We start from the raw sequence: 18,064 nt of genomic DNA, 5'->3' as shown, positions 1-18,064 counted from the left end.
GGCTCCGGAGAGAGTTACTTGGAGAAAGCAGAGCGCTTATATTTGCAGATGTGCTCAACAAGAGAAAAGGTGAGGCACCGTGTCCCCAACAGAAGATTCGGTCATTCTCCCTCCTACCTGCAACACTGCAGAAGTGCTGGGACCCAGGATACTTAGCCAATGTGGTTTGCAATGCCTCTGTTATGAAAGAACATTCAAGTACATTGGGAGAAGTCTTAACAGATGCTTTGCCCTCATCAGATTGAGACCTGGGTGGGCGGGTGCAGAACTTGCTCACCTGCTTTGTTGCCCCTTACAGGTCCCAAAGCACTTTAATAAAACAAAATGTCAAATAATAAAACAATGTGATTAGAGGAAGATTCATCACTGAATTCATTAAGAGACTTCTCCTATCTCTCTCTCACCCCCTCCACCCCCCCCCCCAAATTGGTTGCAATAAAGAAGAAGATACATCAGGTCCAAAACAGTATAAATAATTGCTTTCTCCTCCCTCGGCCACACAAGAGAAGGGTTTTTTTAATCTTAAAAGGATGGTAATTTTCCCAGCCTTAAAGTAGAAAGGTTGACTTAATGGGTGGACTTCAACCCCCATTAAGCACTGGCTGGGGAATTCTAGGAGTTGAAGTCCACCCATCTTAAATCTGCTGAGATGGAGAAGGACTGAGGTAGGTGGTAGGTAGGTCACCTGTGCCCCCTTTCCAGATTCCATTCTTATCATGGTTTGTCTTGTCTTCATAGAACTTGATGGGGGACCAGGAGCAACTGAAAATCCAGGTGACGGAACTGGAGGAGGAAGTCAGCACCCTGCGGAAGATCAACAAGAGCCTCTTTGACTTCTCCAGCTGTATCATCACCACAGCCAAATAGAACAGCTTCTGAAGCCTAGCTAGAAGTAGAGGGAGAGGCAAGCCAGCCAGGACTCATCTTGGATATGCACAGCCATTTCCTCCATGACAGTGTGCAGTGGCAACATATACAATTGCAGAGATACCCACTCATAAACATGTCTAATTGCAGGGCTGGACATGGAAGTCTCTAGCATGTACAGTTGTCCTGGGAGGAGCCCTGCAAAAAAACAGCTTTATGGGTAGCAGCGGACAGTATGGAAGGAGAATAATCCAGCAGGGAAAAGAGGTGGCCCTTTCTGCTTTTACAGTACAGCTTCCTTCCACCCTACAAAGTCCTTTTGTTCCTCAAACAGAGCAGCTGTAGATGCTCCTCAAGATGCCATCATCCCCTTTCCTCCAGTTGGAAATCCAGTTGCTGCTTCAGAACTCCTTTTGTGCTTGGGAACTTCTGGGGATTGAAGGCAACTATGGGCTTTAATGAAGCTGAATGCGTCCCATACAATAAGGGGGGCTGCCCTTGTTGTAATTGGCCAGGGAGAGGGACAATAAACTAGCATGAAACAACCCATGCAGCTGGGCTGGGCAAAGAGGCTCCCTATCCTCAAGATCCTGCTGAAGGAAAATGGAGAGATGGGGAAGATCATATTTCCTCATGTTTTCCTCATTGGAAAAGGGTGGAAAAACACTCCCTCCAATGGTAAGCTGGCGTGATAAGCAAAACCTTTTGTTGGGTCTTTTTTACTGACATGCTACTCTTCATGCAGAAGAGTTGTGGAGTTTTTATTTGTCTGAAGCGCTGGTCCATCATTCTACCAACCTATGCACAATATATCACAACAGGTCTTTAGCCAACAGGATGTCTAGTTAGGATCCTTTCCGGTCAGCTGCTTTGGTTCCTGTACAGTTGCAGATTCCAGCACCAGCCTCAGGACGCATTTGCCGTGTAGCAAATTTACTTTCACCATGTTATCTTCCTTCGTTTTACTTTCTTTAGAGAAAAACCTCTGGTTCTGTCTTCAGCCAGATTGTTCTTTCCTTTGTTGTATTACACATTTTTAAAAAACCAACAACAACAACAACTGTTAACACAATTAAATGTTTGATGTTGTTTTCCTTTTTCTTCTCTTTAATTATATTGTCAGTCTCCTAGCAAATGCTGCTACCGCTGAGCCCTGTTTAGAAGCTTTCTCGAGCATCTGCTGAACACCACTGGGAACAGGATGCTGGACTTAGGTGGAATGACAATTAAGTGAAATGTTCACCTTTAGGAACAGTCCATCTCGGAATACCAATTGCCAGGTCACAAATAAAAGGAGAGGTGTGTAGCTTTTCAGTCCTGTTTACAGACTTCTTAGAAGTACGGAGTGGGTAATTCCAGATGGTGATAATTTATCCGGTGAGCTGATTTTTGTGATCTTATTAATAGTGCTTAAAATGATAACAAACAATGTAGCCTACATGTTCTGGAGCAGTATTCCTACATAGAAAAATAGCAAATAACTTTTCTTTAACATATGGCCTGTTGCTGAATTTTCCCAGCAACATCTGGCTGGAAACAGGAAGGGTCCAGCCAAGCATGATCTGTATCCATAAATCATTGCCCAGGAACAATTTGGGGGGGGGGGGGGGCTGAAAAAAAGGCAGGGATTTCTCTTAACTGCATAGAAAGTGAATTCAGCTTCGATGCTTTGTGTGGGAGGAAGAAAGGAGACAGTTGTCCTTAGCAGGCCCTTTGGGGGAGGGGGAAAACCCCTGGTCCTCAGCTTGTTTTCCCATAGATGACTCTACCCTTTTCAGGGCTGAGTTGTCCCAAATTGGTAGGCTGCAGTATTTGCAAAGACATCTGGCACGGGCAGGGCAACATCATTCCATTTGCTTTGGAGTACAGCTATTCCTTCTGCTTAGCAAGGCCAGCTTTCTTGCCCCCCTTCATTTTTAACTCTGCATGAAAGAAGGGTTGAAGTTTAGCCCTCCGAAGCTGGACAACAGGCTCTCTGTTGGGCCTCCAGACAGAGCAGGGAATGGAACCCCACCAGCTCTTGATCAAAGCAGCAGGTTCCCTTTTTGGGTGGTAGCTGCCTGTTCCCCACCCTCCCAGCCCAGTGCCCATTTTTATTTTATTAAGGCATGGAACTCAGTATCAGATGGCTAAGAATTCAATCTCTTGCCTTCCACTGCAGTGGCAGAGTGGAACCAACGTTTTCACTTAGGGCAGTGTTGTCCAAACTTGACCACTTTAAGATGAGTGGACTTCAACTCCCAGAATTCCCCAGCCAGCTATGTGGCCAAGTTTGGACAACACTGACTTAGGGTGTCTGTGAGAATTCTGCAGCATAGCTTTGTCAGACCCAGTTATGTTGGAAGCTCCCATGTACCTGACTTGGCGATTTGTCCGTCTTGTCTTCCTGTGAAACTGACAGCGGCCCTGACTCAGAATTCCTGCTTCCTCCCTCTTCACGTGAAGGTTCCAGGAACTGAACTTAGGATATTCTACATGCAAAGCATATGCTCTTTGTAGAGCTGGGTCTTTGTGGGAACAGTAGATGCTGCCTTAGAGCTCTTCAAACTATTTATTCAGGTAGCTCAGTATTACTGACTTGACTTGCAGTAGCAGCTCTGAGATAGAGAGATACATTTCCCCTTGATTGTAACAACTCCTTTTTAAAGTGAAGGTGCTAAGAAATCCACAGATTGACTCTTGCCAATCATGGAACACGTTCTTCCTCCACCCACATATTTTGCTTTACTTTAAATGTGAAAATCAGTGCAAAGGTCTCTTCCCTTTTAATTTGGTTGTTTAATTTTTGGGATATTCCCGTTTTCAATCTTACAGTCCTCTTGCATCTCTACTTGAACAAAACTTTACGTTTTTTTAACAAGTTGATGGGGGGGGGAAGGCATTGGACACTGTTACCCATGATGGTTAATGTATGAAGACCCCATGTTTAGAGACAGTATACCTCTGAATATCAGTTGTTTGAATAGTTGGAGACAGCTAATTCATGTATTAATGGGCCTTCTAGAGGCACCTTAGTCCCTGTTGGAAACAAATTGAGGAGCTCAATGAAGGATAGTCACCCCTTAATTTGTGCACATTTGAGGGGAAAAATTGCAGATGCTCTCACATAGGGGTTGCCATAGGTGGGTAAGGGGGACTTTCTAGTTTTATCATGACTGCTGGGGGTGATCTGGCCACTCCCAATACACAGTTAGTAGCAGGGAAGCCCATGAGATTGCTTCCCACCCATTCCAGGTTTCTTTTTGTGGGTGGGTGGGTAGATGGATGGATTTAGCCAGTGTGGTTTAGTGCTGAAGATGCTGGGCTGGAAGCAGGGAGACCCAAGTTGTTCTTTAGGTGCAAAAGCCAGCTGGGTGACCTTGGGCCGGTCACTCAGCCCAAATCAGTGTGGGACTCTACAACAAGCCAGCTTAAAAAAAAAACTTTTGTTGCATCGTGCATGGATGAGCTTGATGGTAAGAGCCAGGCAAGTGCAGCACAAGCAAGTGGATCACACAGCTAAGGAGGACAAACCCTAAGAAAAACCGCCCCTCCCATCTCCTGGTTAAATGAAACCTTGGGCTGCAGCTAACCCATTTTTTAATTTTCTAAGATGCTGCTGGACTCAGAGAAGTCCTTGTGAGTAAAGAGGATGATGCCTGAAGCGTTCACTTTGCTTTGCACTTTTTAAAGTAAAATCTTAACAAGGTAATTGAGGCAGGATAACCATGACACCTCGTCCTAGTTGAGAGAGTCTACTGAGTAGGCTCCCCCAATGCAGGAATATAGGAGGAGGGAGTGAGGGTGACTTACATGCTGCGACTAAGAACCAGACTCATCTCAAAATCCTCTCCTTTCTTCTGCAAGCAGAAAATGGGGGGACAGTTGGAAGCCCTTGACCTAGTTTCCTGCACATGATGTGTGTCCCCATGGAAAAGGAGGAAGATGGGGAGGAAAAAATGGGTGGGATGGACTGGGGGAGGGAAGTCCACCTCAAGGAAGCACAAAATTTAGACCTAATAAAGAGAGGAAAGGGGTGCAGAGATCGCCACTGCAGTCCAGCCTTGCATTTAACAAGGAGCAAGAGTTAAAAACAGGGTGGGCTCTCCCATCGGGCAGAGGGCAGCAGCTGGATCAGACAGGAGATCTGATGCAGCTTAGATGATTGTTGTGAAGGAAGGTAGAGCTAACCTTGCAAACAGGGAGGGAACGAGCAAGAGCTGTTAAGGGGCATTTGCAGAAAAGGAGAAAAAAGACTCAAACCCATCTTGATTTGTTTAGGATAAGGTGGGAGGGAGGGAAACTTGGATAGGCAGCCCCTGAGCAATTCCACCCCCTGCAAGAAATTGCGTTCCCCGACACACACGCACACTTCCTCAGCCACATCTTAAAGCAAAATAGCAAAGCTGTCCGGATTACAGCCCCAAAGGAAAACCTATTTGATTTAAAGGGTAGTTTAATAACCCAGAATGTCTGGGCTGCGCATCCTGCCTGAAAGCCAAGATCCTTAGATAATGCTTTTAGTTTAATAACTGTCGCTTCTCTTTTGTTGTGTGTTCCGTCTAGGTCAGAGCTGGTGCGGGAGAATCTGTACATCTATATAGTATATGCACACAGATATACATACCTTGGATTCAAAATTACAAAGGAGGAAGCTTTAGAAAGTGCTGGTGGGGAGGCACAGCAGCGTTTCACCTTGTTTTAGAGCTGATGGTCTAGCACATTGGTTCTCAACAGGAGCGGTACCGCCCCCCGGAGGGCGGTGGGAGGATGCTGAGGGGCGGTGAACTTGTTTTGGGTGGTAGGGGGGCGGTGGGCATGTTTTGGGCAGTAGAGGGGCGATGAGCATGTTTTGGCATTCGAACTTAATTTTAAAACTCCCCCCCAAAATTATTAAATCGATTATCCGGTTTACACCATTTGTACCAGCAATAAAACGAACTTACGTGACAGCTGCCCTCATGCACTTCTAAGAATGGTGAGACGAATTTGTATTCTAGGTAGGATGACTTTGAAGAACTCGACACTACGATTCTTCTCCGATCCCAACCAGCACAGCGCATGCGTCAGCTGTTTTCCCGTGCGATTAATCGCAGTGCGTGCGTTGAGCGTCCTTTCAAAATGAATGTTTGATTTGACCCGTGTTTCTTGAGTTGCTTTTCGTTCGCTTCATTTCTGTTTTTTCCCCTCAGTTTCGATTTACTTTCATTGTTTGTTTGGCCAGTCGGCAAGGTAAGTGCGCTTATTAGTTCTTTATCGTGGTCGTGAATGATTAATTTTGAGAAAGAGCATTTAAGCATTTTTTTTGCATTAGTCATTTTAATTTTAATAAAAGGAATGCAATTACTTTCCAGGGCAAAAGTATCGAGTTAAATCGAACAAATTTGGTGTGTAAGTCTACTGAAAAAAATTACTTAAAATTTTTGCCTTTTATAATTCAGTAACTCCCCCCCCCCATACCCTAAATTACAGGATTTTCACAAAGGGTGGCGTTGAAAAAGTTTCTGCTCCTTAGGGGGGCGGCAGCTTCAAAAAGGTTGAGAATCACTGGTCTAGCAAAATGCCTGATCCATCCTCAGATCTGTGCAAATAGCAAGGTCATAAGTATGTAAGGGTTGGAAGGAACTTGAGATCATCTCGTCCACTGTTTCTCAACCTTAGCAATTTTAAGATGGGTGGGCTTCAATTCCCAGAATTCCCCAGCCAGCCATGCTGGCTGGGGAATTCTGGGAGTTGAAGTCCACCCATCTTAAAGTTGTCAAGGTTGAGAAACACTGATCTAGTTCAACGCTCTGCCAGTATAGCCATCCATTACTGTAGTATTTCTGATGGAGGCCAGTCCAACCTCCATTTAAATCTTTCCAGCAAAGGAACATCCACCACCTCCCAAGACCGTCTGTTTCATTATTAAACACTCTTACCTTTAGGAATTTTTTCCTGATGTCCAATCAATCTATGTCCTCGTAAATTGAAACGCATTGTTTCTTTTCCCCATCTTCTGGAACAACTCTGAATAATTTTGCCCTGTCTGCTCCATGATCGACACTTGAAGAGAGCTGTCATATTTCCCTGCAGTCTTCTCTTCTGCCTGACCTAATATCAGCCCATATATTGGTTTGCACCGTGCAAGATATTCCCCTGCTGTAGACTCTGATCCTAGGTTTCACAGTCTTTTCCCTAGATCTGAAAACAGCCAGTCCACATCAGGGAGAGATGCTTGGGCACGTGTTCCTTGAGATTTAGCAGGCCAGGTTTCTTTGGGCTGGATGCATTCAGCTGCAAAATAATACCCTTCCTGTAGAGCACAGTGAAAGAAGGCTGCTGTGTTTCCATCCAGCATGTGAGTTTCTTGAGAGTCATGAAGTTGGGCGTTGACTTAGTGTGATTTTACTAAAAGGGGGACTAGAGGAGTTGACATGTGTTGAAGAAAAAGGGCCTCGCTAAAGCTACCTACATTTCTTGAGCCTTTATCTTCACATCAGGGTGCCTTCAGCCACCCAATGAGCCCTGCACTAATTGAAACAGCCACTGGAGGGCGGCAAAGGGTTAGTTCTGTTTCTCTTTGCTGCCCTCTAGTGGCTGTGCCGCTTTATGCAGCCCAGATCTAATAGCTCTAACTTGCATACTACAGCATACCCTTCCCAACCTAGCACACTTCCAATGTGTTGAACTTTCATTTCCCATAATTCCTTCCCAGCATGTCCATTGAAGCTGAAATATTGTAGATTTGCGGGGCATCAGCCTGGGAAATCTGCTATACAAGGGCTACAATTCTTTTTAAAAAGGAGTACGTGTGTATGTGTGTGTTAGGGCTATCTGACCTGGGCTGCAAACATCCAGGTGATGACTAGATGGCAGCAGACATAAATCTATAAGTCTTTGCTGCCAACTAGTGGCCATGTACATTTTTGCACCCCAGATCTGGTTATCCTAGCAGAGTCAAAATAATTGCCCAGTTACAGTTTTCCGTATCATTTTGCTGCCATGTCATGATCATCCGGATTGTTGCAGCCCGGACCTGGTAACTGGTGTGCATGGTCTGTGTGTGCGTGTGTGTGTGTGTATATTACTAACCGCAGAGGTATGGCAGTAAAGATAAGGCTGGAAATGGCTAGTTGTTTGCCTGTTGCATTTTGGAGACAACTCATCCATGGTTTATTCATCCTTGGTTAATACTTTTATCTTTATGGGGCAGGAGCAGGCACATCCATGGGGGTTGAGGGCAGGGAAGCAAGGAGAGGCAAATGATGAAGCATGTAGTACGAGGTCACATCACAAATCAGAATGAAGGAACATAAGAGTGGCATTTACATCTTGACGTCACTCTGCACACATCATCATTTTGATGCTGTGGTTTGCTCTGGTTGCCAGACGATGAGATGGAGACGATTCTAAAAAGTATGCAAAATCCACCCTGCCAGGAACATTGCAGGGGGTGAGGGGTGGTCAAAATCCCCAAGATGGTGGGTGCAGCATTGCAATCAAGCCCCATGCTTTTTGCATGTGCAAAAGGAGCCGCGCTTGGATTATATCAGCACACATCTTGGAGATTTTGAAGATGTTCATTGCACCCACTGTACAATAATGTTTTCTCCCTGCTGTGTGCAGAGAACTTTGGGCTAATGTGACAGGTTCGTCTTGGCAGCCTAATGCAGCCACCAGGCTGTGAAATATAGCCATAATGCTCTTGGTGAGCTTCCTTGGATGTTTGGCTTGCAAGGTTAATGTTGGGCAGGTCATTGCTCCAAGGAAGAAGTTAGGAGCATTTCAGGTGTTCAGTTCAGAAGCCACCTGTCACAGGCTGGTATTCACTTAGCAGTTGAAATTAATAATATGATCCGCAGTTCAAGTTCACTTTCTGTGCTTTCAAAGATCTTGCATTTGGGTTAGCATCCTCTATTTATTTATTATTTATTGATCATATTTGTATAGCCCCCCATCTCATTAGAGAGTGACTCTGGGTGGCATACAAGACTCAATTAAAAAGAACCAGTAAACACATAAAACAATTGTTATATCAGAAAATTAGAGGGTACCTAGAAGGTCATCCATTTCAACCCCTGGCTTGATGCAAAAATGATGATGATGATGATGATGATGATGATGATGATGATGATGATGATGATAAAAATAAATCCAGAGCTACAGCCATGCCAACAGCTATCCATCTTTGCTGGATCATGACACCATCCACTGAGATTGGCGGAATCAGCGCTATTCATATCTTAAGAGTTGCATTCCTTGGGTAGGGGGTGACCACAGGTCAACAACAGATGGGGCTAAAGCAAGCAATGACTAGAACCGAGCAACAAGTAGCTTGGGAGCCTCATTTTCTTTTGGACAACCCTTATTTTTCTTGCTCTTTAAACATTCATTTATTTATCCCCATGCAGCAGGCATGCAATGCTTTGCTCTAGCCACAGATCTGAATTCTTTGTTTGCAGAGCATGGTGGAAATTAGGTTAGGGCTACATGAAATTAAACCCAGGGCTCCGTGTACTGTAGCACCCAGGTTTCAAGCTTCTGAGCTTTGAACTATTCTGTTCCTCAGACATTTCTCAGAACACACAGCTCCTATCAGCGCAAGTTCAACTGACAATATCTGCATGCTTCCAACCTAGATCTCTGCAGGTAAAGCTGTCATTTAGGACAGGAATAAATTGTGCTTGCAAATTATTTCTCCAATAATTTGGAGAAACTAGATACAATTCGAAAAAGAAAGCATGGAAAAATGACCCAAATGCGAGGGTCTCTACCAATCTTCTCATCCAGAATGCCTATTGTAGTGATTTCATAGGTATGTTCAGAAGACAACGTTAACCAGATCAGATGCAAAACTAGCAATGGCGTTCTTGTAACGTGCTAAGCTTGGTTAGGTTTTAAACTTGGTGGGTTTGGGGGTTTTTTTTGGTAGTGTGTTACGTGAACCCAAGCAATCTGATTAATTTATGATTCAGTGTGAGTTTTCTATCAATTTAGTAACCAAAGGGGGATGTGAACTTAGTGAGAATTAATGCCTTCAGACCTTTTCAAGTTTGTCTCTGATCCCAGGGGGACCCACATTGCCAGCTGAAAGGTAAAGCAGCCTGCTAGACCCTTCGATCCTATAATTTAGCTACAGTATAGGGCACAGATGGAGCTTCCCTATCACCACATGTATGATATTATTATTATTATTATTATTATTATTATTATTATTATTATTATTATTTTATTATTATTTTATTATTATTTTATTAAATTTCTACCCCGCTCATCTCCCCCCAATGGGGGACTCTGGGCAACTTACAAAAAACATTAAAACCATAAATATATATAAAATACATAATCCATCTAAAATTTAAAAACAGTACTAAAAAAGGAAAATCCAAGAAGATGGAAAATCAGGCTGAGGACAGCCGGCCACTATATTATTTATAATAAACAAACCTCTCCTTGAAGGGTTGCACTTGTAGAGAAGAACAGGCCCCTTTGCCAAAATGTCCTTTAATGTCCAAAATGTCCCATGTGCCTTACAATGAGGCACCTAGACAAAACCACAGCTTAAGCTGAACATACCTACCTGCCTATCGCACTATTCCCTTGGGGCGTAAGCAGTGTTATGCAGTGTGTATCCATAAAGGACTCCAAAGCCCCCTTTTCATAAGGTTTCACCCCTTCCCCAAAATAAAAGTTCTGAACTAAAGAAAAGGAACTGAGCTAAAAGTAATTTATACCAGGGTTCCTCAACCTTAGCAACTTTAAGATGGGTGGACTTCAACTCCCAGAATTCCCCAGCCAGCTTCCACCCATCTTAAAGTTGCTAAGGTTGAGGAACCCTGGTTTATAGCAACCCTGTTCACTCTACTTCTCTATACCTTTCTATCCTTGAAAACCTCCTCCCACCTCCATATACTATTTCATACATTGTTTTTCTTTCTTTAAACTTATCACTTTTTTCACAATGTTCACAACTGCAGCCAAGCACATCGTATTTATTATTGTCTATATATTTGTGCATCTATATACATGTGTGTACGTAATTTTCTCCCTCCCTGGTTTGGAAACTGGTCCAGGAAATGTCTCAGCAAGGCTGAGCTTGTCTCGCCTTAGAAGCTAAGCAGAGTTAAGCCTGAGTAGTTCTTGGATGGGAGACCACCAGAGAATTCCAGGCCTAAGTGGCAGATCACCTTTGCCCAGAAAGTTGCCTAGAGGAAGCTTGAGACAAAGGTGCCTTTCTTTCTATTTTCTGCAGCATCATTTACTTCCATAACAACATCCCTTCAGCTGACAGAAGTTGAGGAATGATGCCCGGAGACATGAAGGCAGGAATCCCTTAGGGAGACACACTCTCCTGGCCCCTGTTTTTTCTGTCCAGCTCCTGGACAAGGATACCTGATCAATCTCATTTTAGGATGCCAAGGGGCTAAAGGTTAAGGATACGCTGCACATTGCAGCTTGGAGGGGATGAAGGATTCATTTCTGCTGAAATGACTTCTTCGGCTAGACGGGCAGCGCTCGCTCATCCCAGGATCCCTACTTCGCTTTCCCCACCCAAAACATTCTGGACAAGCCTGAGTCATTTTAATTTTTGCATGGTGCTTCCCTGGCCTATTTGATGGTGCAGGAAAGCTGAAGGGGGATCCATCGCTTGAACCCGGCTGCGATCGATCTCCTTAATTAACTGTCAGCTACTGGGCAGATAAACTACCCATCCTGAGAATTTGCTTAATAGCGTACTTGGCCTTCTTGCTAATTTTTTGTTAAGGCAAACTCTCAGGGCTACTGTTCCAACATTATGTCTTTATTTTTTGCGGGGGGGGGGGACTATTTTTGCTTCCCCCTTGAGGCTTGAGCCAGACATTAGTTATTCAGCCTTATGGTATCATCAGGTTGAAAGATACCTCAGAGATCATCCAGTCCAATTGTGCAGCTGTCCAACTGTCACTGTAGGGAGCGTAGTACCACAATATTGCCTACAGTGGCTATCTAGCCTGTGTTTAAAAATCCTCTAGGCACTTTTCAAGACTACCTGTTCCACTGATGAAAAGCTAATCAGGCCAGAACATTTTTTCCTAACAGTTACTTGTAATTCCTGTTTTTGCCACTGGAAGTTGATGGGTTCGGGTCTTACCTTCGGAAGAGAAAATAAAGTTAAAAATAAAGTTAAGATCCTACTTAATCTTGCTTCTGCCTTTTGGTTATTTATATGTATATTTATCAACTGCATGAGGCTATAATCTACTGTAATGCTCTGATCTACTCAGACTTCCTGCCAGTTAAAACAGCTTACAGTAACATAATTAAAACCTCCATTGTAAGTTTTCAATTCAGGGTAAGCAAAATAAATTAATAAAAAATGAAGATTTGAAATAGAGTTATGAATAAACTATCAGAGCAGCACAACAGGCAAATGAAACACAGAAAGGGGCACTTCACCCACCAAATGCTGTCCAGAAGAGATCTGTCTACAACAGTGTTTCTCAACCTTGGCCACTTTAAGACGTGTGGACTTCAACTCCCATAGCTGGCTGGGGAATTCTGGGAGTTGAAGTCCACATGTCTTAAAGTGGCCAAGGTTGAGAAACATTGGTCTACAAGACCCTCTGAAAAAATGGATTTCATCTCTGGAGGGAATCTCCCAGCCTCAACTTTCCTCACTTCATGGAACTGAGCATCTAAGAGCAGTTTTTCCCAGGAGGAACAAATTGGATGGATCAAGTCTTAGTAGAGATGGAGGCCTTGAAGGTGCTTAAGCGTCAAGCCCTATAGGCTTTATAAATTCAAGCCAGCCCTTTGAATTGCCCCCAGAAGCTGATGGAAGCCATGCAGGGCTCGTGGTACCACTGGGACATACTCATAGCAACAATCATCTGCTAACAAACAAACCATGTCAAGTGCATTACAGTGCTGGCCAGTAGTGATTGTGGTATGAATTCATCCTTGCTCCTGGTAGGGCCGCAGTTGGTATACTAACCACAGCTAGACAAAGGCCTTCCTTTTCCATATATGTTTGTATATATAAATGTATATGTGCATGTACATATATGTGTGTGTATGAAGTATGATGTACAATAAAAATGATACACCAGCAGTTGTACAGAAAAAAAAATATGTTACAGTGATTAAAGTAAAATGAACACAGAGGGGGAAAAAACTAGGAAAAAGAAAAAGCAAGAGCCCTATCATATCAATATAAGATTAATTCAATCCTTAAGATTATTATTAAATCGAGACCCTATAGAAAAATGCTGTACCTTCTCCTTTTTAGAACATAAAACCATATCAACACTTCATAACAAAAACATATTTTGAATCCATTATTTAACACAAGAGAATAAATTTCTTGCCATCTACATACAATAATCCTCTTTGCCGAGCGCCAAGTACTTCATCACATCTCAGATTCCATACTTTAGGAGTGTAATGCAGCATTGGACTTACATCTTTAGAAACTATGTTAAGCCTGAAACCAAAAGGGAACAGTGGCTAGACGAGACCAAATCATATGAGTCAAAGAGTTCTCCAATTGTTTGCAATGCCAGGAAAGTCATTTAATAGCCCTTCTTTTTAAAATATTCTTTGAGGACTACAATAAATAGAAAACAGGATTTTCTGATAAATTAACTTCATTGTTAAATCATGAGAGGTATGTTTTACATTTCTTAAAACTTGGACGCATTGATTTTCCAAAATTGGATGTTCCGATTGTTCATTCCCCTGGAGAAGATCTTAACGATATCACCAGGTGTGCATTATCTGAAAACGGTACGAGCATTTCCTCCGTTCTCTTCTTCAAACCCTTTATAAAGACATGGAACAGCCTTGGTCTTACTTATATTTGTTTGTTTCTCAAATTTACCATCCACTTGTTCCTAATCAAGCAGAACACAGAACTGCCCTCTTGTTCAAGCTTTCCAGCTTGATGAGGTCTCATCAACGCAGCAGCATCGAGCATCATCTTGATTCAGAAATGCTCTAGCCTATGGTACTTCTCTTCTTCCAAAAAAAAGCTGTTCAAAATGGCATTCAAAATATCAAAAGGACAAAAACCATCTTTTAAAAACATGAACTTGCAAATATTTCTTGCTGCAGAAAAAAAAAAAAGAGAACCAGCATGCATACAAAAATAAAAGCAAGATTCTAGTTCTCATTGCAAAGGGAAGCTTGCAACTTTGTGGGCAACGCGGCCACTAAGGTTGTCCAACGTAAATTCAACTTCTTTGGAATTCTCCCTTCTCCAAATCAGTTGTAAAAGACATCGCATTGTGCAATTTCTTTATTTTATATCATTTGCACTGTGCATTGCACATCAGGCCAAGCTGTCATCTTGACTTTTGATGTACACACACGCGGGTGTCCCTGCATTGGACATTCCGGAAGTCTATGAACAGGATAGAGCGGCAACACCCTTTTTTACTCTTTTTGCCCTAGAGTAAAGCTGGTATTCTGAAGTAGACTGCATCTATTCAGGGAGGCTCCATCAAAACAATTAATTAATTAACTCAGGAAACGGAAGCTGCAGGAGTCTCAGCTTCACTCACTGCCTTCCAAACAACTGTGTGAGGTTGGCTGAAAAAGAAAGATTGGCTCAGGACCACCCATTCAGTTTCATGGATCAGAGGTTTGGGATTTGCTCCTCCCTCCCAGAACCGTACTGCTTTCTATCTTTCTGATTTATTCTACCACCCTTGAGGTATTTAGGAATCTCTGAAAGTGTCTCTCCTGTTTCATTCCCCTCAGGCTTCTTCCTTCCGTGACTTCTGGATCGCTGCCATCACAACGTCTGAAAAACAATTTGGAGTGCTTTCAAGGTAAACACCAGAAAAGCTGAAATATGCTGTCCTTCAGTTTTTTCCACGGACATTAATTCTCCAAATGGCAATCAGTTTCCACTAGCTTTTATTTGCCTACGTTTAAATAAAACAGAAGGGTTCACGGCAGGTAGAAAGACACACCAGGAGCTCCAACAGCCAATGTTTGGTGTGTGTTTATACAATCAGGCAATGAGAAACGGAACTCAGAGGTCATCTAGTCCAGCCCTCTGCCGACCCAGAACTTTTTGAATGGTGGACATCCAGTCTCTGGTTAAAGATCTTCCAGGAAAAAGAATCCACCACTTCCTACTTCAAAGAGTTCATACTTTTCACACAGTTGCAACCCTTCGCATCACGAAGAAATTCCTTCTAATATTTGCCTCAGATCCTCTTCATCAACCATCTTTTTGCTCAATAGTTCTGTGTATGTTCCAATGCAGGATAAAAATGGATGGAAATCCCCATTTCTAAAGAATGCAGCCTTTAAGCAAAGTAAGATCTCTAACCCATAAGGTTGTAGGAATAAACTGGCCGAGCCATGCACAGCCCTTTCCCAGGGTCACAACTCCCCACACATCCACATCTCTCTCATACCTTTCTGGGCAATATTTATTGTACTGTAATGTGCATTTTCCTTCCCCTTCATGAAATCAGAGCAGGGATCGTGTGCCGTTCTGTTGTCTGGAAATGCTGAATGTGTCCTACGCTTCTGTGCCAAACATCATCCCGGTATTTTGATTTCAAGGAACGCGGCAGGGTTAGCAATTATCTGAATGGAATGCCAACTAAAAACCTTCATTTTCCTCAGGCAGGAAGCAGGCCTAATGTTCACCCAGCAGCCATCGTGCAGCCTTGCGCTTCGCCAGCTTTTTCCTGGGAGAACATCACGTCGATGCTTTGTCCATCGAGGGCATCGTGGGAGTCCGAGATGAGGTCTAGACCTATGTTTACTCGCCCTTCAGTTACTCACAAGGAACTCTTCCTTTGCTAACCACTAAGGGGGAACATGCTCCTATACCAGTGTTTCTCAACCATGGCAACTTTAAGATGTGTGGACTTCAATTCCCAGAATTCCCCAGCCAGCATGGCTGGCTGGGGAATTCTGGGAGTTGAAGTCCACACATCTTAAAGTTGCCAAGGTTGAGAAACCCTGCAGTTCTGCACCCTGATCAGCACATGCAAACTTCAGAGGGCAGTTGTCAGCCCTGTGAGGTAGGCCAGTCAAGAAGCAAGGCTCAGCAGGGATTCCACAAATGCCTTTTGTTGTTGTAGGGCAGATTAATAAAACCTTGAAAGCCTGTCTCTGTTTCTCTCAACCCCATCTTGATTTTGTTTATAATAAGAATTTTGAGTTCCTGTCAGGTTCAGCCCAAAGAACTCCACGAGACAGTGCAATACAGTTCTGTTGCGTTTATTAGCTTCCACCTCAAGACAGAAATCTCTCCAGACTGAACCTAAGTTCCCAAGCCAACAAGCCACAACACCGTGAATTCTTTAGGGTGGTGCCAGTCTCATCTTCTTAAACTTCCCACGCTCCTATTGAGGGCTAAGGAAACGCTTATCTCCCTGAGCATGGCCTTCATAACACCATTCCATCACAGTTTCTTTCTCACACTTTCTTCTTTCTTGGGACTGGGCGATCTTTTCTGGAAATCCCCCCGAACGGCTCACTCTTTCCTTCTCTATCCTCAAGGTTGTTCTATGTTGCCTTAGTGCAATACAGCACATGTGCCCCGGGATTCCCTGGAGAGGGCCATTTCCCTGACCCCAACCCCTATTCTGGGCCATGCCTGCTGATGACATCAATCCTGCAAGATCCTGTTAAACAAAGCACATTCCATGCTGGCTGGCCTGCCTGTTTTTTGCTGGCAAGCAAGGAATAAGAGGTGCTTTTGCATCAGAGCATGTGTTGTGATGTCACTCTGCAAGCCCCGCCCTGCAGCCGTGTAAAGGATGACATCACTGCAGGAGGGGTTTGCCATAACTCGTCCTGCTTTGTTGCAGACACCCCTGATTGGGCTATCTATTTTATTTATTTTAAAAACACATATGGCCGCTCACTTTACATAGGCCCTCTGACGGCTCACGACAATCAACAACACTAATAAAAACCTCTATCCATCAAGCAAAAACAGAATTAAAATAATCATAATACAATAGCCAAGTGTAATGGGCTGTGAGAATAACCTTGGAGGACAGGAGGAAGAGCCACAGCCAGGGCAACAGTCAGATAAGAGAGATCTCAGCCCCACAGAAGGAATGGGAGTGGAGAAAGCATCTTAGAAGGGACCCCCCTAGTTTTCTGGAAAGTAAAAGTAAGGCGGGGAGAGAAGTGCTTTCAGACTTGCAAGATTCTGTTACTATAACCCTACAAAAAAGTTAGTGGTAGTACTCATGGATTTGATTTCCTTTTTGGACTACCTCAAAGGGCTGACACCAAGGCACTGTATAACAGGTTCAACCACACAAGCCACGTCTGTATTGGGCTCTTCTAACATCCCAGCCCAGCACCTGGAGGAAAAGCCAAGTCTTCCGGAAGGACAAGAGGACTGGGGTCCTCCAACTCTCAGGGCAGGGAGGCTGCTCCATAGGGCTGGCACTGCAACAGAGAAGGACTTGAGAGTCAGACACATCTGCTGCAGACAATTCTGCCTGGCCTGAGAATAATTGACTCTCACTTCGCCAGTTTCAACCCTTACAGTTAATTGGATGGCAGAAGGAAGGAAATGTATTGTATTTAACTCATTCTGCTGGCTACCCATTAGGGAAGGTTCAAGAAAACTATCCGAAAGTAGGGAAGAAGGTGACATTCCTAGAGAAATGGGGAAGGTGGGAGGATGGGGAAATAAGGGCAGGATTATACATATCAGGATGTTGGAGAATCGTATCAGGATCATACAAGTCTGGTGAGGGTAGAGGGGACCAGAGGGGAACATGATGGAGGAATATAACACAATACACACAGAACAGGTTCCCCTACCTTTGAAAGCTGGTTGACACATTGGAGCAGCTGAGACACTATCATAGGACCTACAGGTAGTCCTTGTTTAGCAACCACAATTGGGACCAGCAAATCAGCTGTTAACCTGAGTGATCACTACATCAAACCACAACTGGGCTTATGATCTTACTTCAGCTTTCCTTTGCTCTACAGACCTGCGAAGGTGGTAAATACAAGGATTGGTGGTAAAGTTATTTTTTCATCACTGTCATAACTGCAAACAGTCGCTAAATGAGGCAGTCGCTAAGTTCTGTGAGGCAGTCGCTAAACGAGGTCTACCTGTATTTAGGGATGGTAGGCTCATTCTCAGCACAGCTGCTCTGCTGGATGTGGCCAATTGCAAAGACCCATTTCTCAGAAGGGGAAAGTAAAGCTAGAAGTCAAGCTACCATGTTCAGGTGTAGCCCACCACCCCGAACAA

General features: G+C 43.7%; 1 protein-coding gene across 1 annotated transcript in view; it reads left to right on the top strand.

Annotated features, from left to right (window-relative positions):
- WDR18 (WD repeat domain 18) overlaps nt 1-3,350 on the top strand; it is a 50,948-nt gene extending 47,598 nt beyond the window's left edge. The window contains exons 9-10 of the mRNA XM_088149444.1: nt 1-69; nt 739-3,350. Of these exons, the coding sequence (XP_088005570.1) occupies nt 1-69; nt 739-867 (198 nt within the window). The 3' untranslated portion in view covers nt 868-3,350. The remainder of the gene's footprint in view (nt 70-738) is intronic.
- Nucleotides 3,351-18,064: the final 14,714 nt, after the last annotated feature.

Source organism: Python bivittatus, unplaced genomic scaffold, assembly GCF_059951505.1.
Source record: "Python bivittatus isolate LINGU-HERP-01145 unplaced genomic scaffold, Pbiv_v1 ctg000580_np1212, whole genome shotgun sequence".
Lineage (NCBI taxonomy): Eukaryota > Metazoa > Chordata > Lepidosauria > Squamata > Pythonidae > Python > Python bivittatus.
The sequence above is the reverse complement of the archived record's forward strand: the minus strand, read 5'-3'. Positions and strand labels throughout refer to the sequence as shown.